The following is a 27,969-nucleotide window of genomic DNA, read 5'->3' on the forward strand; positions in this document are numbered from 1 at the left end:
CTTACCTTTGGCAAATGACTGACTATGACTTCTGATTTTGTGAACTTCTCTTCTAGAATTAACCTCTTAAATGGGATTTCGAATTTTTTTTTTTGAATAGGTACTACATGCAAATAATTAACCTAAAGAAATTTTAATTCTTGACTTAGGCCACTTTTGTGAATAGTACACACTGCCCAGTTTAGCTACCAAGATCCTGTTTTTACTGTGTATTCAGGTCAAGGTATTTTACTTAGTTTGCTTTTTTTATTAGAACCTCTTGGTCATTCACATACCTTGAGAAAGACTCATCTTCCCTAGAGTGTAATAACTGAAATTAGTTTTTTGCTGGTCCATGGACAATAAATGAACATTCCTTCCTCGTTCTTGTAAGGCTGTTTGTTTCCCTAGGATGACAGAGCTATTTCTTCTAAAAGTTTCTGAATAGCATTCCAGGTATAGTTGTTTGATGTTTGAGGAATTTTTTAAGAGACGATACAAAATATTCAGATTGGATTTGGTAAACCTCATTTATTTTAACCCATTTGTACCAAATCCCCTTAAATCTCAGCCTGTAGGCATCTTTTGAGCAAGAACTCTGGCACAAAAATAAAACAAGAGATGAGCATTTTAACTTGAACTGCAAGCTTCTATTTCCACCTTGTCTCTCTTAACACACACACACACACACACACACACACGTCACTGCTAAATATTGAGAAATCCTATCCAGGGTCTTCCTCTGCCAGTTGCACAGCATAGAGCTTCCTTTATAAGATTCTCTGTATGAAAATTTTCACTGTCTTGTAAAAGCTTGAAGGCTTTTACACCAATAGTTCAATAGCGCAGTATTTTCTCCAGGTTAACAAAACTATCGTCAACCACTGCCTTGTCTCTATGGTGAATTTAATATAAGGCACTCTGCTACTGACAAGGATTACAGAATACTTTAAAGACTTAAATCTTATATTAAGTCTGTCCAATGTAGAAATGCTTAAAATGTTAATGTAGGGTCCATATGGAAATCTTTGTCTATAATTCTAGCCTTAGAAAAGGCACTTTCGGAAAGAATTACAGCAATGACTGTGCAATTAGGACATTATTTAGCACCGCCATAGTACTTTATCCCCTTCAAAGTACTTTTGCTTCATTGACCCTTGTGAGCATCACACCATTTTAGCTTGCCTGGTAGGCAGGGTATGGGTCAGGATATAAGACACTTAGTGGTTAAATGCTTTTCTCAAATCCTACAGCTAGTAACAGAAATCAGCCTAAAACTCAGATCTCCTGATCTGACCCTAGAGCCAGTGCTCTCTTGGATTTCTTTTATGTGGCAAACAGTGAAGCAGATTAAGGCAAAATCTTGCGTCACGTCTGTTTCCCCACAAGGGAACATCATAAGGTTTGAAAAGATCACAACACAGCACTGTGTTAACAGAGCCAAGTAGATTTGGGGGGACACTCAGCTATTCAGCATATTTATCTACATGAATCAAATTCATTTACAGTTAAGCTGATCCATGTGTTAATTCCCAGGTTCTTACTCTATTTGTTCTTTGTTGTCAACTCCTTTTCTCCCCATACTCCAGTCATCTCTAATTGATAAGGAACTAAACTTAAGTTAAAGATCTTTAGAGAAATGATATAATTTACTTACTTTCTATATGCATTTGAAGAGAAATAATGCAATTGTAGACCTCATGGCATGCTTTATTTAATTCAAGTTATACATACTTCAATATAAATGCATGGAAATTATCTTCAGCAAAGATTGATTGAACATTTTTGCCTAGTGCTCCTGAATTAGTTGAGACATAAAAGTAAAGCATAAAATCAAATTCTTACCCTTAAGGAGCTTATTGCATGAACACAGCATGATGGGAGAATTCACGTAAGAGAATAGCTTCTAAACTGGAGTTGTCTGAAAGAATTCTTGGTAGAGAAACAGCTTGTACAAGCCTTGAAAGATGAACAGCTTTTCGGTTAGTGAAAGCAATAGTCAGGCCAAACTAACAACTATAAATAAAAACAAACGAAAAATTTCGATGGTTTACTAAAATAACAGCTTCTTTCTTGCTCAAATCGTAATCAAATATGGATTGGAGGGGGAGGAGGATTGATTCTGGGCCCTTCTCTCTAATGGCCCCTCCAACCCTTAGGACCTTGGAGTCCTCCACTTCGCATCCAGCCAATCTACAGGGAAAGGAAGCAGTTCATGGATGAATTCAACAGAGGTTTTATTAGGGGCCTAGACGTGGCATACATCTCTTCTGCCCACAGCTAGCTGCAAGGGAGGTAGGGAAAAGTAATCTAGTTCTATTCTCAGAAGGAAAAAGAAATCTGATTGCCTGAACACACGGCATTGCCTCTGCCGTGTAAACTGGAGAGGGCTTACTGAAGGGAGAAGGAGGAAGAGAAGGACAAGAGCAAAGTTGAGTTCCTCTTGGAACACCTACTTTTCTGGTTTTCTTTGACCAAATTTGATGAATTTATCGCAAATTCTAAGCTTTGGTCTTGGTGGGAACAAAAGAAACTACATTCATAGGAAGTATTGATTCATCATCCATACAGGTATTTAATTTGCCAGTGATGAGAATAACAAGAACTAGATTTGGTTGTCTTTGGTTTCACAGTGCTTATACGAAGACATAACTTTTAATGGCTGTGCTAAATTGGTTACTTAGAATTATTTAGTTCATGGATCCTCCCTGATTACAGCAGCCTCTTTCCTGAACGTATATCCCTCCTAATCGCCTTCTAGCCAGCATCATAAACTGACAACATAAGGGTCTGACAACTCAATGTAATTTGTTTGACCCACACTGTCTCTTTATATTTTTTAATAGATTTTGAATGCATTTAGGTGGAACATGCTCTTTAGTTAACCTTGGTTTCCCCTAGAGCTTATACAGTCAACACCTGGCCTACCTTACCCACTTATGTCACTTACCTGGCCCCTGAAGGCATTTGAGTTTATTATCCTTGTTCTTGGGGCTTCCTTTTTATGTGGTAGTTCATACTATAATAGTCAAGTTACCAAACTTCCACCCTACAGAAACTCTGAGTACTTTCACCAAACTCACCAAATTTGTAGGGACAAAGCCACAGAATATTATTGAAAAATAATCATGAAGATGTCCAAAAGATTTACAGGAATGTAAGAATTCTTAATTTGGGGGGAGGGGACTTGAGTCCCTTTGTCCATCTAACAAAAACAATAGACCCTTTTCCCATGAAAGCATGCATACACAAAATATTTTTCTGATAATTTCATGGGGTTTCTGAACCTTTTGAAGCCAGTCTGTGGTAAAGTGATTGACAGCCTCATTTATGTATGTGGTTTAGTGGTTAAACATATCGACATTGAACTCAGACAAACCTAAACTGAACCTAACATTTTCTAGTCATGTAACCTTGAGTTAGTCACTCGGTATCTCTATACCTCTATGTCCTCATCTGAACCATAGCATTAACAATACCTACTCCACAATGTCCTTATGAAGATAAATGAGAAAATGTTCATAAAGAAGTCAGCACAGTGCCTGAAAAACATAGCATCTTCAGTTAATGGAAATAGTGATAATTAAATAATATTATTCATCCTTCAGGGGGTTTCTATGGTGCTTACATGGATTTCACACCAGGCTCATCAGAAATTCAACATTGTCCTTTAGATTGTCCTTTGAATTTCAGCTTATATATCACTTAGTCTGAGAGACTACCATGACCTTTATTTCACCTGCCTATTTCCCAAGGCTTCTCCCCAGACATGCTATGCTGTACTTGCCTCAAATTGGTGCTTATCTCTTGGCATTGTAAACGGCTGTTTTATTTGACATCTTCTTATCAGCTTCTGAGCTCCTCAAAGGCAGGTGCCTGTCTTTTTCATACTCTGTTGTACTTCCATGTCCTAGCACCCTGCCTGACACATAATTGGTACAAAATAAATGTTGAATAAATTAATAAATGGGGGGGCAAAACAGCTTCCCCATTAAGCTTTAAGAAAAATAGTGGGTTTTGGTGGTAGGAGAGCTGTTCATTCACATTGCCTTGACTTGAGGGCCAAAGGTTTAAAAGGATCAGAAGGTGCTAAAGAGAAGAGAAATGCTAAAAACTGGTCTTATCTGTCTTTCAAATAGAATTCTTAGTAAATTAGCTCAGAAATCTATGGTTTATTCTGATGACTCTGAAATGTTTAATGTACCATCTGAGTCATCGAAGAAGGAAGATATTCCAGTTAATAGAATGTAAGTTTGAATGCTTATCATTTTAAATTTGTATTTAAATTCTTTGAAAACTAACCTTTCCTGTTTGAAATATACTGTAACTTTTTATTAAACAAATTAAAAATATCTGATTAAATAACTCACACTATTGGCTAATCATATGACATTAGCGTGAGTTTAGTAGATTCTACTTTTGGAGAAATTCTGTTCTCATTGCTAACCAAACTGTGAAATCATCTACAACTGGTCTTTGACATTTGCCTCCTTCCAGCCAATAGTTCTTCTCCTTTAGGGACACACAGACATTTGTAATCCCTTCAAGTTCTAGTGGCTACTTAGCAAGGGAACCTAACAGGCTTATTGGCAGAAGTAACATAGCCTCTTCTGATCCTACCGGATAATTAAGTGGACAGTAGTTGGATCAGTTGGAGAATTGACTTTTCTGCCTAGTGTAGAGTTCCTATATAGACCACACAAATGATACTAGTTTTCAGAGAATTGAAGTGCATACAAACAAAGAAAAATATTTTAATCTTTCTTTGATTTAAAATGCACTTTAGGATCAACTGATGAATATCAGTTACACAATTCAACATTCTTAATTGGAGACTGAGCATATTGAGTTTCAGACATTCCCTGAAAGTTGGTTTTAACTATTTATCTCTGTCTCATAAAATTAAAGAGCAGGTTGCAGTAGGAAAAGTATCCAGTATTTGAGTTTTCTAGTTATGAAGGCTGTAGAAGAAGAGAATTTTATGACTGCTTTCCAAAGCTTATATGCGGAAAAAGGATTCATTTGTAATATAGAAATAGTAAAAAAATGTAGGTAGTCTCACAGCTGTAATTAAAAAAAAATTAAGTACAGAGATGCCTTCTGCTAGCACATTTGACATTGGCATTGTGCACAGCAAAGAAAAAAAATGCCTGATTTATGTTGTTATCTAATTTGGGATTTTAGCAACTATTTCCAAGCTATTAACCTCGACACCTGGACTCACAGGGATCACATCAGGATGCCCCTGCTCTTTCAGTATTGATCAGTAGTGTCCTCTTCCTCAACAGGTGGTAAATTTATTAGTAATTATTCAGGCTGTCCCAACTTGTCTACTTAAGAATTATACTATTTATTCTTTAGAGGATAATAAGACAACAAAGAAATAAAAAAAAAAACTTGCCTGTAATTTGCAACTGTTTCATACAGAGCTGTGCTCCCTGGAGAAAAGAGTCTGCAGATCAGATATTATATAATATCACCTACTTTGCGTGAAACATTGTGATAATTTTTTTACAAGATGCTCTTTATTTGTGAGTAGGTCTCTCCACAGAAAGAGCTTGTTATGGTTTAATGATGATGAATGAAGACAGCACCATTCACACTTCCATGTTATGATCTGTTAGTGCCTTCATTATATGCACTGATTTACAAGGATTATTTATTTTCTCACAAATGTAAAAATGTGCTCCAAGCTAAATATCCTGCCTGAGGGTCTGAGCCCAAAGTTTTCCTTGCTAGAGTTCAGGGATGTAGGAACTCAAGCTGTCTTGCATCGTTCTTCCCACCTCCAACCCCCACTCACTCTGCATAATTGCCTAACCCCAGAGTCACATCAGAGATCTATATATTTTTGCTTGCTTTAAAATTGAATACTGCTCAAAATTTAAAACCCTGTAAGTGACTTTCTTAATTCAGTTTAAATCCTTTCTTAAAAAGACTGTGCCTTCAATTCTGTTTTAAGTGTTAATGAAAATGCTGTTAGTAAGCAAATTGTTGACAGGACCATTGAAACGAATTATGCCCACAACATTGAATACCAAATTTTGGAGATCTGGATACAGCAATATCAAGACATGAAAATAAATTGAAGCTCAGATCATGCTAGCCCCAGATGGTTTTATGTGATCTGAAATTACTTGCAATGCCATCCTTCAAGACTAAAGCTTAAAATATACTGGGCGTGTGTCACCTCCTCCCACTCAGTCTAACAAGCAATAATAGCTCATACTTCATCATTACCATCCCTGAGTTATAGCAATATTCATTATGGGAGGGAAAATCTCCCGAGTTGATGGAAAAAAATTAGTTTCCTTTTTCCTGCCTGGGATCTCCAATTTGGTTTTTACCTCAATGAAAATTAAATAACCCTTGAACATCACTAATGGAGAGTTCGTAAAATCAGTTGGTTGAAGAATTTGTTTTTTTGTTAGTTGGTTGATAAGGAAAGAAAATTGGAAGAAACAAAAAAAGTACATATAAAATATGCCTAAAAATATGTCTAGATGCATTTATAAATCACTTGTCTCATAATCCCTCAAAGCCCTTTCTACCCCAAACATAAATATAAGTGTAATCTTAATCAAAGCTAATTAAAGATGTTCAAGGCAAAAGAGTATGTTTGGAATTTGGGCCATGAATTTTAAAATATTGCTGAACAGATAATATGAAAGGAGAATATTCTACAAACTGCCAGAAAAAGAAGCCCTGAAGGCAAATACTGAGTATTTAATAAGCCCAGGGTCATTTCAAAGGGTATTTATCTGTGGAATTCAGCTCACATGAACAGAAGGATAAAAGTTCACAAAGTTTAGAAGTTCACAAAATGTTAAAGGTGGGAAAAACACTTAAAGTCCAGGATTATCCAAAAATTGATCCTGTGATGAGTCTGAGTATAGTAGTGAAGAAACAGAATTGTTATGAAAAGTAAGGACCTTCCCAAATATGCTAGTTCCTATAGGAAAACTATTTTTTTATATCTTTTGTGAAGCCGCTCCAATTTTCAGGGGAGCTAATCCTCTAAGTTTATTACTTCCTAGTTAGATCAACACTTCATTTTATTTTTAATACCCTCAACTTACTAAAGTTCTAAGGTATTCCTCTTAGTCTTAGTTTCATTGTATTCAAATTCTTTTGTCTTTTGTCCCCCACAGACCCCTCCTGGTTGCATTTGGTACATGTTTGTTAAATGATTCTTGATTTCATACACTTCAATCATATCTACTCTCAGCTTTTCTCTCTCCAGATTTAAGCCTTGATCCTAAGGCCATCCTTTTATGACAGGCAAATTTTAAATTTCACACTCAGTGATTTAATATAGAGGTCATGGAAGGTAGTCCCAAACCATAGGTTTGCTACAAATCTTAATTCATAACTAGACCAAATTGCAGGCAGCCATGAAATTGATTTTGCCAAAACATAAACAAAAGCATAAAACATAGATTCCATTTGATTCATCTTCAACCCAAATGTTCTGGAAATGGGTTCTAGTTTGCTAGCTGCCAGAATGCAATATACCAGAAATGGAATGGCTTTTAAAAAGGGGAATTTAATAAGTTGCTAGTTTACAGTTCTAAGGCCGAGAAAATGTCCCAATTAAAACAAGTCTATAGAAATGTCCAATGAAAGGCATCCATCCAGTGAAAGATACCTTGGTTCAAGAAGGCCAATGAAGTTCACAGTTTCTCTTTCATCTGGAAGGGCACATGGTGAACACAGTGTCATCTGCTAACTTCTTCTCTTGGCTTCCTGTTTCATGACGCTCCCAGGGAGGCATTTTCCTTCTTCATCTCCAAAGGTCACTGGGTGGTGGACTCTGCTTCTCGTGGCTATGTCATTCTGCTCTGCTCTCGCTGAATCTCTTATTCTCCAAAATGTTTCCTCTTTCATAGGACTTCAGAAACTAATCAAGACCCGAATGGGTGGAGACATGTCCTCACCTAATCCAGTTTAACAGCCACTCCAGACTGCATCACATCTTCAGGGAGATGATCTAATTACAGTTTCAAACATACAATGCTGAATAGGGATTAGAAGAAATGGCTGCCTTTACAAAATGGGATTAGGATTAAAACATGACTTTCCTGGGGGACATACATCCTTTCAAAGTAGCACAAAATGAAAATAAAAATCATCTCCAATATGCCATCATTTGACCTGTCCCAATCTGAAAAGTCTTTTTAAAAACCTCCTTTAAGGTCTGTTTGCCTATAAAAGCAACATTGAGGACAGGCCACGGTGGCTCAGCAGGCAAGAATGCTTGCCTGCCATGCCAGAGGATCTAGGTTCAATTCCCGGTGCCTGCCCATGTTAAAAAAAAAAAAAAAAAAAAAAAAAAAAAGCAACATTGACATGGAATTCTTATTTGGACATGTTTTCTTCCTTCACCAAAACATAAATGGATTTACAGGCTTTCCGGGAAAGTTAAAATGAATCTGTAACTTTTATAGATGTTAAGGATTAATACTTCATGAGGAACATCAAGATTAATCAAAGTACACCATAACGCCAAGTTTGAACATTAACCTCATGCCAACGAATTAGCTCATCTAAAAGCAGTTTGTTAAATTGGATTCATAAATTCTATCTACATGGGTTCACCCTTTGCCAGGAAAATAAAATAATTGTGTATGTGTGTGTGCGCGAGCATGCAAGAGAGAGAGAGAAACATTCATCAATAATGAAAGCACTATGACTTCAGAAAAGGGGTAACTTTGAGGTGCTTAACAGACATGACTGCTAGCACAGATCCTCCTAACTTTGACATACACTCAAGGAGTTTCACCAGGTCTGAATAAAGAGGAGATGAGAAAAAACTAAAATGTAGCCTAGTTTTAAAGTGGTTATTTTCAATAGCACTGTTAAAAGCACTGAAACAAGAGTTGAGCCATATGTTTATATGTGTCTGATACTTTTTTTGACAGTATTACATTTTTTATTGTGAAATATAGCATATATACAGAAAGCAATAGATTTCCAGGTACATTTTAACAAGTTGTTATAGAACAGATTTTAAAGTTTAGTATGGGTTATAGTTCCATGATTTTTTTTTTTTTTCTTCTTGCTGCTCCAAGACTCTGGAGACCAACCGTGTCTGATACTTTTTAAATGTATTTTTTCAGGTGGTACTTATAACAACCTAAGTGCAGAGTGATCAGTTTGTCCTGGTTTGCCCAGGACTGAGCATGTTTTAAAGCTGAAACCCCACTCCCCATTTAATGCCAGGCAAACCAGGACAATTGGTCACTTTACCTAGGTAAGGCAAGTAATCTTTTCCTTCTTTTAGCAGAGGGAAGACTGGAATTTGGGGAGATGAATGACTCAGTGTCACACATCATATATAGGGTGTATTCAGTATTATAACCTGAGTTTTCTAGCTGCTATTATAATATACTTTCCAAGAAACCAGGCTATAATTAACAGTACATAAAAACTACTGGGAAAATTTTATTGGCTTTTATTTTTTCTAGAAGGTTAATCATCCCTTTGTAACACCATTAATTTTGTTCACCAAACCCCTTTTGATAGATAATACAGAGAGAAAAAAAACTCAGCCTGATTAATCAGAATTATTGAAAACTCCTTATTAACTGAGTATGAATTGATGAAAATAACTTTAATGCTTTCCAAGTTAGTTATTTCCTAATACAACTGTGAAAATAAACAGTGGCTTAAGTATCATCATCCTAAAAGAAATATAACATATGCTGCCTCCCCTGTCTTTTCTCCTTTATTCCAAGGAGGATTTTTTCTCTCTCTGAAGGGAGGATACGAGCAAGTATCAAGGGGGCAGAAATGTAAAACTCAACAAAATAAAATTATTAGACCTGGCTTTATCTCTGTATGCTGCTTTCTGTCATTTCTTCTCAATGCATAGAAAAGTGAATGTATGTTAGAACAAACCTCTGCCATTACTGTCCTGTCTGTGCTGAGCAAATTGAATCCGTATGTCTTTAAAATACCTTTCCATTTATATGACTTCCTTGAAAATATGACATTAGTGCAAATGTGGCTTACTACTAATGCTCATTTGCTCTTTCCAAACAGGCATCACAGTTGATAAACATGGATTCATTTACTTTGTGGATGGAACCATGATTCGGAAAATTGATGAGAATGCTGTGATCACAACTGTAATTGGCTCAAATGGTCTGACTTCCACACAGCCACTGAGTTGTGACTCAGGAATGGACATCACTCAGGTAGGCACCACTGCCTTTCAAGCATTATCTCCATTTGGTATCATGGAAATGGATAACAATTTTCTAATAAAGAAATTAGGTAGAAAAGAAGCCTGGTGTAGCTGTTATAACACCAGATAGCAGAAGTTTATCTTAAGGTAAGTTATTTTTTTCCACCTCAAAAAAACTTGGGAGAAAATGGTAAGTTATGAAGGAAATAATGCTAGGTGGCCTCAAAATTGATGTAAAGCCTCCCAAATTTGAATCAGAGGGTCAGTCCAATCTCATTTATTGAATATTCTTCAAAGTATGCAATTTTATTTTTAAATAAAACCATTCAAATTTGGAGAATTTATGACAGCTAAAGTTCTTTTGAAAGTTTTTAAAATAAGTATATGAGTATGACTTGTTATTTATGTATTTGTAAGTGGCTACTTCTAGGATATTTGAGAAGTTTTAAAATAAAAGCAATATTCCCTTTGAGATCTGTTTTACATGTATTTAGTAAAACTTTTTACCAGTGAGAATAAACAGGAACATTCACTGTAGCTCTCATCTGAGTCCAAATTTCCGATTTTGCCATGATTCTACAAAATCAGTATTACACATTTAGAGAGATTATAGAGCAAACAGCACAGTTCCAGTTCCTTGATAACCTTCTTAGTCTGCCGGCATAAGAGGTCAGCAGGTAAAATGAGGGGAATGGACTAAGTAATACTCAAAGGGACTTTCGAGCTTTAAAAGGTATGTGAGTGTGTGACTTTGATCAAGTAGAATAATAGAATATATATTTTTTTCAAAGGAAGTAAAGTCGAGATTGAGAGTTTTAGGATCGGTCAGTTTATCAGAGAGGATGCTTTTGCCTGCAACTAATAAAACACATGTCTAAATGCAGTTTAAGCAGTAAGGTTCAACAGATTTCCTCTGGTATCACATTGGCTAGAATTGAGTAAGGTACCTAGCCATTTCTGAACCAGTCACTGGCAAAGAAGGCATGATTACTGTTCAGACCAGTGATAATTCACCCCCTGGAACTGAGCCACCTTTCCTGAGCATTCTGCTTTCTAATTCTTAAAACAAAATCAGGATTCCCTTTGCAAGAACTGAAGGGTTGCTATTGGATAGGCTACCAGTGGTATGCTCCATAGTTAGTATATTCCTGTTGCTTCATTCTCTAGACCACCAAAAACATAGGATAGTGATTAATTAAAATGAGCATATCTCCAAGAAACCTTGCTTTAGTTCCACTTCCCCCCTTCATAAATATATATCCCTATAAAACACTAGAAATGCACCCATTTGGGGTTTCTTCTTTCTTTCTCTGTCCTTGTCTCACCTTGCAAGTTCAGGAAATGGACAAATACAATCAGCTAAAAAATGAAGTGGGGAATTGGAAGGCCTGAAAAACTGACTAAATGCCTAGAGACTAAAATGGATCAGGCTATCAAGTCCTAGAACAGCATAATTTTCCATGATGCAGAATACTGCAGAAGGCAATGAAAAGGAGCATTATGTATGGCAATAGGGAAGGGTGTGAATGGGTTTATATGGCGGAGCGGGGGCGGGGGGGGGAAGGAGAAAAAGAGAGAGGATGCATGTATATGATTCACTTGTGGGATATTTTTAACTTAAAATAGGACATTTAGTATTGCAATCAGCCAACTCTAAACAGACTATCTGTGTCTGTGGGGATAAGTCATAGTGAAAAGAGAATTCCTTGTCTAAATAGAGCAAACAAATGATTCTCATTTTCATGAGAAGGGTTCTTTTTCACATGGCCTTTTCCACCATAGCCATGATTGCCACCATAAAAGCAACCTCACTCCTTTCAGATGGGGAATTCAGTACAGCCCACTAGGACAGAGCCCTGGTAACCAGAAGACATAACTGTATTTTCCTTGTGGCATTGCATTCCAATCCTCAGTTTCCCTGAAGCCCTCCTTTCCTTTTCCTTATGCAACCTCAGCTTTCAAAACACAGTAGGGATTTTTTTTTATGAAAGGTGGAATAAGGCAGCATGAGGGAGTGTTAGAAGACAGCAAAACTGACTATAAATGAAAGCAGGTATCATGGCCAAATTATTTGGTAGCTGTCCCCACTGCTGCCCACAATTTCCTTTCTGAGATTGAAATCCTCTAAAGAGTAACTAGAATTTGTCTGCTCAGACAAGGACAGAATGGTGAGTCTGCACTGATTGCTATCTCAGAGGCCAGATTGTCACACCCACCCTTAAGAAACCCGCTTCTCATGGACCTACTTCCCAGCCTGGAAATACCCCTGCTGGCCCAAATCCCTTTCTCCAACCTCTTCATATCTCACCTCCTCTATCAGGACCTTCCCTATTGGTTCTAGTCCTTATTCTTTTCCCATTCCCTTACTGGCATTAGCACTGTGAGTAATGTGTAATTTTTCTGTTGGCAAAATGTGTTCAGCCAGTCTCCCAAGGTAGACTGTATGTTCTTTGAATATGCACAGTAGATGCTCAGAAGGCACAGCTAACATAATACATTTACCAGAGGAACATTATGATTTGTACATAGAATACAGCGAGAAATGATGCTAAATGTAAGTAGGAGATAGATAGTGAAGGATCTTTATAAGCACTATAGAGTTTCAGCTTTATCTGGTAGACGATGGGCAGACATTAATAGAATTAAACATGGAGACACATTTTACAAATAGTATTATGCATGGAAATCCATTTTTAAAAGATCATTCTGACTGCAGTATGGAATATCGATTGGAGGGAAACAGTATTAGAGTCAGGAAGACCATTTAAAAGGCAGTTGAAAGTAATATAGGTATAATAGGAAAAAAAAACATATTAATATTTAAATGACCAGTACCATTTCAAGAGACTTCAGTAAAAATCAAATTGCTTCCCAATGCTTTTTTGGATGTTCAGCTGATATTTCTTTGGGATACATCTCTGTGAAGAGACTGGCTATGAAGTTTCTTGGCTTTATGTGAGTTACACAGGGAAGTGACGATAATGGTCAAACCTAAATTATCAGCAGTATGGAGTGAGAAAAGCAGACAAATTAATGAAATATTGGATGCAAAATCAAAGAATATGTTGGCTGGCTTAATTTCAGAATTGATAAAGTGTGTGGATGGTGATATCATTCACTGAGATAGGGAATACAAGAGAAGAGAAGTAGGTTTAGGGAAGGTGGGGCATGTTGAGTTTGAGGTGTCTCTGTGGTAATCAGGTGAATGTATTTTTCAGACAAGTGGGCATAGGTCTAAACCACAAGATCTGAAATGGAGATTCAATTTGGAACTATCAGTATACACTTGGTAATGGAAAATAGGGGAGTGGATGAGATCTCCCACAGAAAGGGTACCTAACATAAAAAGAAAAGAAGGCTTATGACCAAACTCTGAGGAACAACAATATTGAAGAGAAGTCTGAGGAATGGGAACAATCAAAACAGAATGAGAGGAGACCTGATAGATGAGAGGAAAACCAGGAAGGTGTGTGTTCAAAAAAGCCAAGGTAAAGAAGCTTTTCAAGAAGGGAATGGTTAATATCAAATGCAGTTAAGAGATCATGTAAAATAAGGGTTTTTTAAGAAGCCATTTGATTTTACAGCATTAGTGACTGATAAGAGTCCCTCTGGTAGAGTGCTAATCAATAGGAGTCAGATTGCAGTGGTAGAGTGGGAGGCGAGGAAATGGAGAAAGTAAAAATAGATAACTTTTTTGAGATGTTCGACTGTGAAGAGGAGGCTTCTTCGGCATTGAATCAAAACAGCTTCCAGGTGTGGGCAAATCAGCACCCAGATGTGACACAGGAAAACACTGAATGAAATCAGATGAATAACTGGGCAGTGTATTTATGGAGAGGAAGGCTGTGAGAGGCACAGCTGCCCAGAGATTCAGACCCTGTAGCCAGAGCTTCCCCTGACTGTTTAAATAATTGTGGCAGATTGAGGGCCTATATTTCCCATGACTGTACTTGAGAACATGGGCTGTCTTCATCTAGAGAAAAGAAAGCTGAATATGGAGCTTCAGAATACTCTCCAAGAGAAAAGCCCCAGTTGTTTAACAGGAGTGCTTACAGTGATGCAGCTGAGCTTACACAGTATTCAGCTTCACACTTCAGTAAATCAAAGTATATTGATGGGTGATGACATAGACAATTGTCTAAATGAGGGTACCAGTTTCTGCTGACAGGAACAGACAGGGAAGTAAATAGTGGACTGTAATGCAGCATGAAGATTAGAATTAGACCTTAGGAAAAACTTACTGATTCTAATACTGTGTGGCAGTATCATACATAACCCAAAGAGCTTGTAGAGTTCCCTCCTTTGAAATTTTTAAGGCAAATGATAGATAGCAATAATCTAACAATGTTTGAAATGCAGAACTCTCTAGAGTGAGGAAGGTGGACCAACAATTTTCTCAAAGTTCCTTTCAACTCCAAGAAGTTTTCTCTAGAAAATTATAACCAAATTCTTAAATAAAGTTCCTTGTTACCTTCCCTGAATTTCAAAACCAAAAGTTCTCAAACAAGGAAAGGCCATACATGTTAGCATGGCACTAATGGAGGCCTGGAAATGATGCAACAGAAAACTGTCCTCTTTCTCTTCCTTGCCTTTGTCTTCTGCATGTTTCCAAAGCAAACCTGAGCCTCAGGAAGAGGAAGTTAGCTTGCCCTCATCTTCAGTATATCCTGATGTCCTATAGTAATTCTAAGAATAAATGCTACCATTTATTGAGAGCTTACTACGTACCAGGAACTGTATTAATCATCTTATTCACATTGTTCCATTTTATCTCTACAACCCAAAACACCCTTGAGAGGTAGGTATTACCTACAGAGGAGAAAACTGGTTGTTAGAAAAATTACATATTATGCTATGACCATCGAGTAGTAAGTGATACAGCAAGATTTGAACACATGCTTTCTGACCTCAATTGTTCATTCTCCAACTTCCACACTTTCAACAACAATTGGATATGGCCAAATATCATCGTATTTAGCTGAATGACAAATACTATTTTGTTGAGAAATATGGAGCTTATTCACAGAATGTGTGTTTAGTGGCACTTAGGAAATAGTTTAGAAAAGTTGAATCATCTCATGAAATGAAATTTGCTTTGATAATAAAATCTGCCATTTTTTCAAAATCAATATCTCTTTTTGATTTGCTAAAATATGAAACTGAACTCTCAGTGTAACTGCCATTCTTGAGCACTGCTATAACCAGAACTTTCACTTCAGAAAATGAGTTGATTATGAAGAGATTGGGCTCTTTATTTCTGTTGCTGCTTTTGAATTATCTTGCTCTGGTGAGTCACTTCTATCTCATGCCTGACTAGAATGGAATTGGAGTTAGACCAAGTCTTGTGGTGCAATAGAAAATTTGAGAACTGGATTTATTCTTTGGAATCAGTCTAATGCTGTTTCGAAAACCAGCCCCATGGCAGATATAAAAGAAACATGGACCTTTCATATGCACGGATAATCTTGTTGATCCATTGCCCTTAAGGGCACTTTAAGGTACTTTTCTGGATTATCTGATACATAGCTTTTTGTTCCACACATCCTTGTGGGATGATCTGCATACTCCCCACTGGTTCTAATAGTACCCATTTGTCAGATGTAAGGGGTGTCGTCATCCATGGTTAGGAAGGAAGAAAGGTATCTGGTTCTTTGGAGGAGCAAACTTTGGCTGCAACCTTTTATATATTGAGCTAGTTGACCTGGAGTCCTAGTCCTCTCCCCAGTCATTCAGTGCTGGATTTCTCACTAGAATAGTCTCACCAAGTAGTAATAGTCCAATCACTTCTCAAATGCTTCTTGTGATAGGGTACTCACTAAATCCCCGAGGTACCTCATTCTATCTTTGTATGTCTCTGACTGATGAAAAGCTCTTTAGGAATCCCTTTAACTGTAACATTTCAATCTTCCTTCAACTTTCCCAGCTGGGTCTTAATGCAACTCTTCAGTCCATGTCATAAATTTAATCTGTTTTATAAGTAATAAATACACTAATGAACCAGGACTATGCTATTATATATGTTATCTTATTTAATCTTCATGACAATATTTCAATATAGGTCTTATTTTCCCCTATTATTAATAAATATGTGACACAAGGTTCAGAGAGGTTGAGCAACTTGGTCAAGGTAACACAGCTAATAAGTGGCAGAGTTGGAATTTGAACCTGGTTGACCTGGTGCCAAAGTCCACATTCTTCTTATTGATTGCCTTTTATGTTTTCACCCATTCTAAAATGGATGAATAGGCTAGACCAAAGCAAAATTGGAACACCACTAGACTAGTTACCTTTTAGATTATGAAACTGTTTGAACTATCATCTAACCTCATGTTCTGCAAAATGTGAGTTGTGACTCATAGTGGATTAGGAAATCAGTATAATGGCTTATGACCAGCTTTAAAAAAAAATGAAAGAGAAGATAAAAAAATCAGAGTGATTCATGGGTAATAATGTTAAGTATTGCTTCATGGAATTTTTATTTCAACTATATCTATTGAATAATGGTATAAAATATAATTCTTGCTGAGGTCCCAGTCAAAAAAATTTGAAAGCCAATAAAATCTCTTATACTTCCCCCAATTATTCCAAAAAGATGTCACAAGAGATTTTAGCAGGCTGGTAACTCTGATTTAAAAGGACAAGAATAGTTTAGTTAGACATAATGTTTTTCCAGTCATGGTATCTATAAACATCACTTCATCATCTAAGAATTAAGAAATAGCTGTCCAGTAACACTTGGGAGGATCTTTTCAAAATCATCAATAAGTGTCCTCCGTGCAGTTTGTGAAGCACATCTTCTGATTCTTCTTTAAATAAGAACTATACTTACCCATCTGGAGTAGCTTGAGGCTAGATAACCCAGAAAAACAGACTCTTAAACTTAATCCATTACTGTGGATGTGAACTCTTGAAAGTAGGCCCTTTTGATGAGGTTATTTCGGATAAGCTGTGGCCAGCTGAATCAGGATGGGTTTTAATTCTATTATTGAAGGCCTTACAGGGAGGATCATAGAGAGAGAGAAAGCTACAGGGAGTAGCCAGAGGAAGACAGAGGAACCCAGAAGAGAAAGGAGAAGCCAGGAGAGGCTGCCATGTGCTTTGCCATATGACAGAAAAGCCAAGGGCCAAGGATCACTGGCAGCCAGCTCCAGAATGATGTAGTCTTCTGTGAGAAAGCATCACCTTGATGATGCCTTGGTTTGGGATTTTTCCTAGCCTCAAAATCGTGAGCCAATAAATTTCTGTTGTTTAAGTGTGGCATTTGCTTTAGAAGTTAGGAAACCCAAATATCATCTTTAATCTTCCAGCACACCTACTTCCTACTATTTCTCAATAATCACAAATCTTCGTTCTAAAATCTCATTTGCAAGTTCTTGCGAATAGGTCACTCTTCCTAGACAGGAAACTTAAACTCAATTAAAGAAGTTAGGTGCTCTTTTACAATCCCTTTGCTTAGTTACTTTGAATCAATGTTATTCGTGGTCATTTTCCTTAACAGAGAAAACAAAATCTTTCTCCCTCTCGTCCATCAGCATTATGGATGCCTGCTGCAAGAAGCAGGCCTCTGCCTTCCTTGGTTATCCTCCCTCTCTATAACTGAAAAAAAATTTTTTTTCAATTGTCCTTAGATTTTTTTGCAAACTTCAGCTAAACTAACCACAACTGTATAGAAAAGGAAATATAAAGCATCCTCTTCAAAATCCTACATGTCAATTCAACTTTATATAATGGATTCAGTATTTTCTGTTGTTTTAAAAAATACATATATATAATAATAGCATCCCTGTATGAAAAGTTACATCAATCTAGGGGAAAAAAATGAAAAAGAAGAGTAGTTTTAGAACATAAAAGGCACCTTCTTTGACCCTTTTTTTTTTTTTTTTTTTTACATGGGCAGGCACTGGGAACTGAACCTGGGTCCTCGGGCATGGCAGGCAAGCATTCTTACCTGCTGAGCCACCATGGCCCTCTTTGACCCTTCTTAAACCCTTGCTTAATATCTCATTGTCTCTCCTCTCCCCTGCCAACCCTTTCATGTCTACAGAATGTCCTCCATCACTCTTGAGTGATCCGGATGATATTAAAACTCAAATTATTCAGGGGTGGTTACTTGCCTTTCTTTGTGCACTTCCATCACACTCCCATATGCACAATGAAAGAGAACAGAATTAGATCTTTCGAATGAAGGCTATTATAAGTGAAATTCCCTGCAGGGACAGACTTCTGAATTTTGTGAGGCTCTCTAGGGAATCAAGAAAAGTCTGAATTATAATAAGTTTGCTTGAATAAAGAGATCTCCCAGGAAAATAAAAAAGAAAGTTTATTTTAAAAGTTCTTGCCACCAGAGATGAAAATCTTATCAGCTCCTCCCCTATCACACCCTCCCAATGCTACCTCATTGTCAAAGCAAAGAAAAACCTGTGGCCACACTCCAAATAATTCAGACAGAGGAAGTTGTTGCAAAAGTGAGTTGCAGGTTAACATCAAGACAGGGAAGATGAAAAGCAAGCTATCTGAAATATCTGGAATCACCTCTCTCAGGGGCCAGCTACATGGGAGAAAAAGAGAGGTGACAAAAGGAATAAGAGAGTAGAGAAAGGCACAAACATGAGATTAATGAGACCCAAAAAGTTATTTGGTAGCATTTGTATTAGTCTTTTTCCTCTATCTTATTTGGTCTTAGGTTGGTCAACTGAATCAACCACTTCTGTAGTGACTATCAGCTAATGGATCAGATAGCATTAAAACTCATATTCACTAAACCTCCAAGGGCTCTTCCCATTTTCTTTCACTGTTCTCATACTTGAACTACATCGACAGTGCTGCAATCTAACTGCTTAACAAACAATTGGTTATTTCAACAGTCCATGTATAAGCAACTTAAATCAGCAATGTTCTGCTATATCCATTTGAACCACATACACTTAGTCAATTCACATCAGTCACAGTCAGTACCCCCTGCTGCCACTAGAGAAGGCTAATATTAAAGGCTCACACTAGACATGGAGAAATGAATGGGGGAAGTGCTAGTCTCTACAAGATAAAGAGAGAACTCAGCCTACATCAACCATGGCAGGAAGGCACTGCTAACTTAACCATACTCTTTCTTCACAAAGTCCTCATGTCAGTAACCTTAACTATGAAAGTATTTAAATTAGAAGGTAATGATGATAAGATAAAAATGAACAAGTTTCCTATTAGACATGATTATATTTTACCAAAGTTCTCTAGAAACTTGCCTAATTCATCCATTTCCCTTTGACTAAGGTAGCTTATCTTAATAGAATGAACATAGAATTTTAGGAAGATTCTGCCTTACTTTCCTTATCAGTTAAATGGAATAAAAATACGTATTGCCTTTTAAGGCTGTTGTGATAGTTAGACAAGAAAATGCTAGTGAAAGAATGCTGTTTTCTGAAAGTGAACTGCAACTGTAAATTGTTGGTGTTGCTCAGAACTAAAGAGAGAGTCCATATGGCATTACACATAACCTTGGCTTGATGTACTCATTTGCCACAGAAAGATGGCCTGAGCTCTTATCTATGTGCAATCAAATTATGCTGTCACAGAGTATGAGATGGCAATTAGAGGTATTCACACTCTGATTTGACAGCATCACCAAGAACCATAAAAAGGTTTTCTCTGGGAGTCGCTAATGGGTCTCTACATCATTCACCTATAAATGAAACATATGTTATAGTTTATGACTGAAAATTACATAATAATCCTAAATAATCACTATTATATTTTAGAAAATCAACATGTCTTTATGAATCATTTACTCTGCTTTTCTCTGAAAGATGGTAGTATAAATGAAAATGTTCATCTTTCCCATCTACTTCTTGACCCAAAAGAGGACTCTCTAATTTTAAATTAAGCACTTCACTTGGAAAATAGACATTAGCATTTTAGAACTGGTTAATCATTCCTTCTTATAAAGTCTAGTTCAATAAATGACTCAGTTGTTGATTAAGTAGCCTCTCTTTTTTAATGTGAAAGCACTTAGAAAATTATGAAGTGTTTTACAAATATAAGCGATGATGTAAGATGTTAAGTGGCATCTTCAGGAAATATTTTCTGCTGGTTCAATATACACTTCCTAAAATGGAAGAAAACAAGAACAAAATAAGTCTGCATAGCAGTTATTCTGATTTTGTAATATCTATGCATCTTTATTTTAAATGCATCCTGGATAATGTTATTTATTGCTTATTCAGCCCAAACTTACTCTCCTGGCTCTATCAAATGCAGAAAAAACACTTTTTGGAACTGCAAAGGAGAACTAACTTTTTCTTCAGTCCTTTAGTTAAGAATTCAAAAGACAAAGCCAGGCCTTTATAGGGAACAATCCTTCCAAATTATACCAATACGAAAAGCCAGTAAAGCATAGTGATTGGAAGCACAGACTGCCTGGGTTTGAATCCTGGCCCTACCACTTGCCAGATATACACTTGTGGTAAAAATTCCTTATCTATAAAGGGGACAGTTGTGAAGTGTATGTAAGGATTCAGTGATATAAATCAATATATAAATCACTTTAAAAAGTGCTTGGATCATTCATGTTCATTTAATTATTATCATTTTAATGATTGTCATTAGACCTTTTATTCATAAAACAGAGAACCTAACTGAATATTTACAGATCAGGATATAAAGGACCAAGAAGTTTGGAATTCCAAAAGAAATTGTTAAATCTTCCTTCTGTTCTTTTCCCGTAAGTGTAACTTTTTGCAGAGCAGCATGTATCTGTAGGTGAATTTGATAGGCTATAGTAAGCATGTACTCCAGAGACTGGTTAGTCTTAACCTGTGTAGCCTTCACAGAATATTTTGTCTGCCCACTGCTGGTATGAAGCTCTATCTAAATCACTTAATGAGTTTTAACTATAGTCATTGAATGGTACCCCAAATCCTTTATTTCTTTCTACTTTCAAGAAATGACATGCTAACTGTGGAGTTAAGGCTGGAATATTAGTATGAACTTCATAGTCTATGAATTGAGATGCACTGATTTGAGATCATCTTCTATCTCTCTGAAATCAGAAGGTAAAATAACAACTCATTCAGTAGGTGGCCTGCAGCACTCCCAAGTGAGCCAATTTCATACAAAAATTAAACATTAGAGTAGATAAGGAAGAAAACAATTTATCTAGGTCAGTATGAAGAATATGACTCTCCCAACAAAGTGGCTTCCAGCTTAATGAGAAACCAAAAAGAAAGAAATTATAAATATGATGTAACATAAGAAGGAAGCAGTGACCTAGAACTTTTGAAGTAAGTTCTATCTATGAAGTAAGTTTCAGTCTATGAATTGCTTTGTTTATACAGTGACCTTTCTGTTTCTATTAACATATTGAGGTTCCAAGCAAGTCTATCACTTTAAGAAGATCCAATATATAAAAACCCAAACTTAAAATGATAAACTGGGAGAAGCATTGCAATAAGATTATCTATACAGTTCCTTTAAGTATCATTTCTCTTCTACACATTCACTTAAAACTCTTTTTATTCCTTAACTTCACTTTTTTGCAAGTTTTAAGTAAAATCGTAATTGGGATATAATAACATTTATTAGAGATATTTATATTGCTCCCTCCAAAATGACAGCTTGGGTTGTTTATATAAGAAATAAAGAATAGCAGGCTAACATCTTCAACTCCAGCATATTCAAATGCTGCTGAAATGTCATCACACAAGCAAATAGCCAGAGTTGTCAGGGGCCTTAATATAAAAGTCAAGTGATATGCTCAGTGCTATACCTAAAACATAATTTATCACATAAATAAAACTCCCTCAGCAGTGTCCTCTTTCCACACAAAGGACAATGGCATGTTAGCTTTTATTAAAACTATTAAGCACCAAAGGAAAAGCATCTTTAAAGTTCAGGAAGAGTCACAAGTTGCAAAGGTCGCAGACAATTTTTGAAATACTCAGTCTTCCACACATTTTTTTTTCAGCAGACGCCATGACCTGAGATGAACCTGAAACTCTCTAAGATACAGAAATAACTAGTTGGTAAATTCACTGGTTAGCATCTGTGGAAATATCTGGTTAGTAATTCGGTGGTTAGAGTCTGGGCTTTTAAGGCCAACAGTCTGAATTAAGTCTCAGTGGCCTAACTATATTTCAGAATATACCCTTAAACTTAGTCCTGCTATCCATTAACTCAGTGCCAGTCCATAGTTATCAAATAGAAAGCCACCTCAAAGGGGAAGTTCTACTGGCTACCCAGGAAGGTCATCTTTTCATGCAAAAGATAGTGTTTTTGGAAAAGTGAACACAGGAACATTTACTAATAGGCTTGAATTTTTGAGGGGTGTTCATTTTGAGCTGCATAGGAAGAGGAGGTATCCATTTGGTTCAACTCAGAATGCCCTTTTAACTCCAAATTCAGGAGAAGAGCAGTCTGAAGAAGCAGTCCTGTCCCAATGCCTGATGAGAAGACTAGCATGAGGAAACATAAAAGAACTTCAGTAGTAAATACCCAATGCATTGTTATTTATAAACAAATTCTAAGCATATATGAATTGTTGCCCCGGGCCAACCTCATGAACCATTAAGCTCAAAATTCTCTCTCCAAAAGACATTTGAGTAGGATGCTTCAACATGAAATCACTCTCAAAAATCACAGGAATAAGAAGTTTCTGGAGAATAATGACATCAACATGGTAGTTCCTAAGAGTCAGAGATACTCTGGTTAAATTCAGTCACAACCAAATTCACAGAGTCCAAGCAGAGTGGGTTTATTTATTTATTTTTAACTTTTTTTCATTGTATAATATAACATATATACAAAGCAAAGAAAAAAGTAATAGTTTTCAAAGCCCTCTTCAACAAGTAGTTACAGGACAGATCCCAGAGTTTGTCATGGGCTACCATACCATCATCTCAGATTTTTCCTTCTAGCTGCTCCAGAATATAGGAGCGAGACAGAATAAATATTTTTTTATTATCACTATTGAATTTTTTTTCTTTTTTGTGAAAATAATGTATACAAAAAAGCAATAAATTTCAAAGCACGGCACAACAATTGTAGAACAGATTTCAGAGTTTGGGGTGGGTTACAATCCCACAATTTTAGGTTTTTACTTCTAGCTTCTCTAAGATACTGGAGGCTAAAAGAAATATCAATTTAATGATTCAGCAATCATATTCATTTCTCATACCCTACTTTCTCTGTATAAATCCACCAACACCTTTGGTCTTTCTGTCCCACTCTTTAGGGGTATTTGGGTTATGGCCATTCTAACTTTTTCATGTTGCAAAGAGCTATCACTAATATTGAGTAGGGAGATGGAACTATCTGATGTTCTGGAGAGGCTGGGCCCTCTAGGTTTCAGGACTTATCTGGTCCAGGGACCATCTGGAGGTTATAGGTTTCTGTGAAGTTACACTAGTAACTTTGTAAAATCTTACATATTGCCCTAGGTGTTCTTTAGGATTGGCTGGAATGGTTTTGGTTGGGGGTTGGCAAGTTATGATAGGCAACAATGTCTAAATGAAGCTTGCTTAAGAGCGACCTCCAGAGGTAGCCTCTCAACTCTATTTGAACTCTCTTAGCCACTGATACTTTATTAGTTGCACTTATTTTCCCTCTATTGGTCAGGATGGAATTGTTGATCCCAAGGTGCCAGGGCTGGACTCATCCCTGTGAGTCATCTCCCGCACTGCCAGGGAGACTTTCTTCCCTGGATGTCATGTCCCACATAGCGGGGAGAGCAATGATTTCACTTGCAGAGTATGGCTTAGAGAGAGTGAGGCCACATCTGAGCAACAAAAGGGGTCCTCCGGAAGTAACTCTTAGGCATACCTATAGGAGGCTAAGCTTTCCCACTACATATATAAGCTTCAAAAGAGTAAGCCTCAAGATCAAGGGTATGGCCTATTGATTTGGGTGTCAGTGGGCTTATTTTAAATGAATATTTTCTGAACATGACAACTATAATGCCTATATACATAGGAAGTTCCCAGGCCATCCTTCTTAGTTTTCTGTTACTGCTGGCCTAGAAAACTGTACTGCTCTTTCTCTATCCTTGTATATGGATTTATGCTGTGGATATCATTCAAGATCCAGTCAGAAAAACAGAAACTGCATTTGTTATTTAATTAATATAGGGAAAGGGTTGCAAAGGTGTTAGAGAGCTGAACAAAAGCCAAGTATCTTCAAGAAGCAGTTACCATCTCTAGGGCTGGAAAAGCAAAGGGAAGAAATTGGGATTGTCAGCACTTAGAAACTTGGAAGATTTGCTCCACACAGGTGGCACCTAGACCTCTGAGAAGAAGATGCCAGCCAGCAGCCTTCTGGGACTTCTAAGGACCACTGATTCTTGGAATACTGAAAGAAATTGGAAAGTGTAGTCAGCTACTGTTGCCAAAATAAAGGGTTACTGCTGGGGCAACACTTACAGGAACAGAAGCAAGAAGAAAGGAGCACACCTTCTCCCTTCTCTAGCCTCTTAGACAATCTTTATTTTCCATATTGTCAGGATCTATCAGAAATCCAGATGGCAAAAGAGAAATGTTATTTGCACAGTCCCAACCCAAGCATCACAAAACCATGTGCATTTGGAGCTGTGAACAATAGATTAATAACTAGCATGTTGTGCAGGGAGGCCTCAGATCCCTGCAATTCTTGCTGCTGGAGTCACTCAGTTATGCTTATAGTTTAGATGAAATACTCATTAGAGTGGATTTTTTGCTGCAAAGGATTTCATCATTACTGAATCTACAAGACATTGTTATTGGGGGAACTCATCCAGAGCTGCTTAAAGTATTTGTGAGATTGATTTTGACTCCCCTCTTGTTGAAACTCAGGCACTCAATATTCATCACCATTTTTTAGTTTTGTTTAGGCTCATGTATATACCTCGCATGTTTCCATAAAGTGTTCTATATACATTGTGTCATGGTCAGGTTCATTGTCGACTTTGCCAGGTGGTGGTGCCCATTTGTCTGTTTGGGCAAGTGCTGGCCTGTCTGTTGCTATGAGGATATTTCATAGAATTAAATCATGATCACATCAGCTGCCTCCACAGCTGATTGCATTTGTAACCAACCAATGGGAGTGTCTTCTGCAATGAGTGATGCTTAATCTAATCACTGGAAGACTTTTAAGGAAAATTCAGAAGAGACAGTTTCACTCCCTACTTTGGCAGGCGAGCCTCTCTTGTAGAGTTTGTCCAGACCCTTCATCAGAATAGTCAGCTTCACAGTCTGCTCTATGGATTTTGGACTCTATGTTCCCATGGTTATGTGAGACACTTTTATAAATTTTTTATCTATGGATATTTCCTGCTGATTCTGTTTCTCTAGAGAACCCTAGCTAATGCAGCTTGGCACTGGGAGTGGTTCTTAAGATACAGAATCTTTAAAATGGGTTTTTATGATTGGTTTTCTACTCTGACTGGACTCAAAGGCACTAAGGACTCTGATTCTCATAATCAGAATGATACTACCAATCCATGGGATGAGTTGGCAAAAGAGATAATCACAATATCACCTTTGGATTCTTCAAATTCTTTGCTTGTACGAAGCCAGGCTCTGGGGAATAATGTTTTTGACACCTTTATAGAGTTTTGTGGAAATAGGAGGCATAAAGATGTTGGCTGGTTGCTGTTAGATACACTGTATACATTAATGAGTGAAAGGGATGAGCTTAAGGCTTCAAATGAGAAGCTTACGTGCCGTCTGACAGATGTAAATGCTTTTATGAGTATCCTGAAGGAAAATCTTATTTCCTGTAACTGTAGACTTCAGATCTCCAAAAACAGACTTAGAATGTAATTGTTAGAGTAGCAACAGTATAATGTAAACTGAAATTTCAATCTTGCATGGTGTCTGCTGTTAAAGTGAGGGCAATGATTGGAAAGGAGTGGGACCCTGAAAAATGGAATGGCAACATATGGATTGATAATGATGTCAGTGGTTGAAACCCTAGGTCATGCTGAGTCTTCTCTAGATAACCCCAGTCTTCTCTAGACCTTATAGTCTTCCCTGAGGACATAGCCATCCATCCTCCAGCCTGCCCTGAGGAGTTTGCCACCCAATCTGCACCTGAAGGGTTTAGTCCTAGAGTGATTAATCCTGTTTCACCAGATGAAACTGTAAATGAATGCCCTGAAGCAAATGGCTTGAAAGATACTTCTAATTCTTTTCATGACCCACCCCCACCACCCCTCATTTCTTCCAGACCTATAACTAGACTAAAGTCCCAACAGGCCCCAAAAGGTGAAGTACAAAGTGTAACCCATGAGGAGGTATGTTATACTCTAAAAGAACTGTGTGCATTTTCCAAATTATATATAGAGAAATCAGAGGAATATGTGTGGCAATGGATTTTAAGGGTGTGGGATAATGGTGGGAGGAATATAAATTTGGATCAAGCTGAATTTATTGACATGGGCCCACTCAGCAGAGATTCTGCATTCAGTGTTAAAGCTTGAGGAGTTAGAAAAGACATTAACAGTTTGTTTGGATGGTTGGCTGAAACATGGATCAAAAGATGGCCAACACTAACCGAGGTTAAACGTCAGAACTGCCCTGGTATAATGTAAATGAGGGGATCCAGAGACTTAGAGAGAATGAAACATTAGGGTGGATTTGTCATGCAAAGCCTTCTCTTACACCCCTGGAATGTCCGGAGGAATCACTTTTTACCAGAAGTGTGAGAAATAAATTTGTGAAAACTAGCGCCATCATCCCTGAAGAGCTCTGTAGTTACCCTTCTCTGTAGGTCAGGTATTACTGTGGGAATTGCTGTCATTGAGCCAGAATCCCCAAACACAATGGGGATGGCTGGATCCCAAGTTGGCAGAAGCCAGGCAGCAGCAAAGAAAAGGTGGACATGGCTATCATAATAGACAGCAGACTCAAAGCAGCAGTCAAAATAATCTAACTCGCAGAGACTTGTGGTGTTGGCTAGTAAATCATGGGATACCTAGAAGTATAACAGATGGGCAGTCTACTAAATTCTTGTTTGAGCTGTATAAACAAAAGAGTTCTAGGTCAAGTAAACAGAAATCTAACTTAAAGTACAAAAACAGAGTCACAGCCCCTTAATCAATTTCCAGACTTGAGACAGTTAATAGACTCAGAGCCCCTTGAATGAGGGGGAGACCAGGTCCCTTTGAGGGAGGACCCTGTTACACTGCCATAAATTTATTCTGTTAATTTTCCTCCAAGTCATCCTGAAGGAGACCGATGGCCTTTTACCAGGATAACTGTGCACCGGGGAAAAGGAAATGATCAGATATTTTGGGGATTCTTAGACGCTGGTTCAGAAGTGACATTAATTCCAGGGCACCTAAAACGTCATTCTGGTCCACCAGTCAGAGTTGGGGCTTATAAATGGTCAGGGACTTGGAAAGACCATAATTGGAAAATTGGTGGCAAAGAGGTCTTTGGAAGAGGTATGTGGATAGATCTTTCTGGTAGGCTAAAAACATGAAAATATTTGTGTCCCATGTGAATGCACACCACAGGATGACTTCCGCAGAGGAAGGTTTTAATAATCAAGTGGATAAGATGACCCATTCTGTGGATACCTGTCAGCCTCTTTCCCCAGCAACTCCTTCATTGCCCAATGGGCCCATGAACAAAGTGTTATGGCGGTAGGGATGGAGGTTATGCATGGACTCAGCAACATGGACTTCCACTCACCAAGGCTGACTTGGCTACAGCCACTGCTGAGTGCCCAATCTGCCATCAGCAGAGACCCACACTCAGCCCCCGATATGGCACCATTCCCTGAGGTGACCAGCCAGCTACATGGTGGCAGGTTGATTACATTGGACCACTCCCCTC

The 27,969-nt window shown here is 37.5% G+C and overlaps 1 protein-coding gene across 1 annotated transcript in view; it reads left to right on the forward strand.

Annotated features, from left to right (window-relative positions):
• The window catches only part of TENM1 (teneurin transmembrane protein 1), a 1,173,786-nt gene that overhangs the window by 1,075,125 nt on the left and 70,692 nt on the right, over positions 1 to 27,969 (forward strand). Inside the window, exon 24 of the mRNA XM_077145946.1 lies at positions 10,024 to 10,178. Coding sequence (XP_077002061.1) covers positions 10,024 to 10,178 — 155 coding nt within the window. The remainder of the gene's footprint in view (positions 1 to 10,023; positions 10,179 to 27,969) is intronic.

This window comes from Tamandua tetradactyla, chromosome X (assembly GCF_023851605.1).
Source record: "Tamandua tetradactyla isolate mTamTet1 chromosome X, mTamTet1.pri, whole genome shotgun sequence".
NCBI lineage: Eukaryota > Metazoa > Chordata > Mammalia > Pilosa > Myrmecophagidae > Tamandua > Tamandua tetradactyla.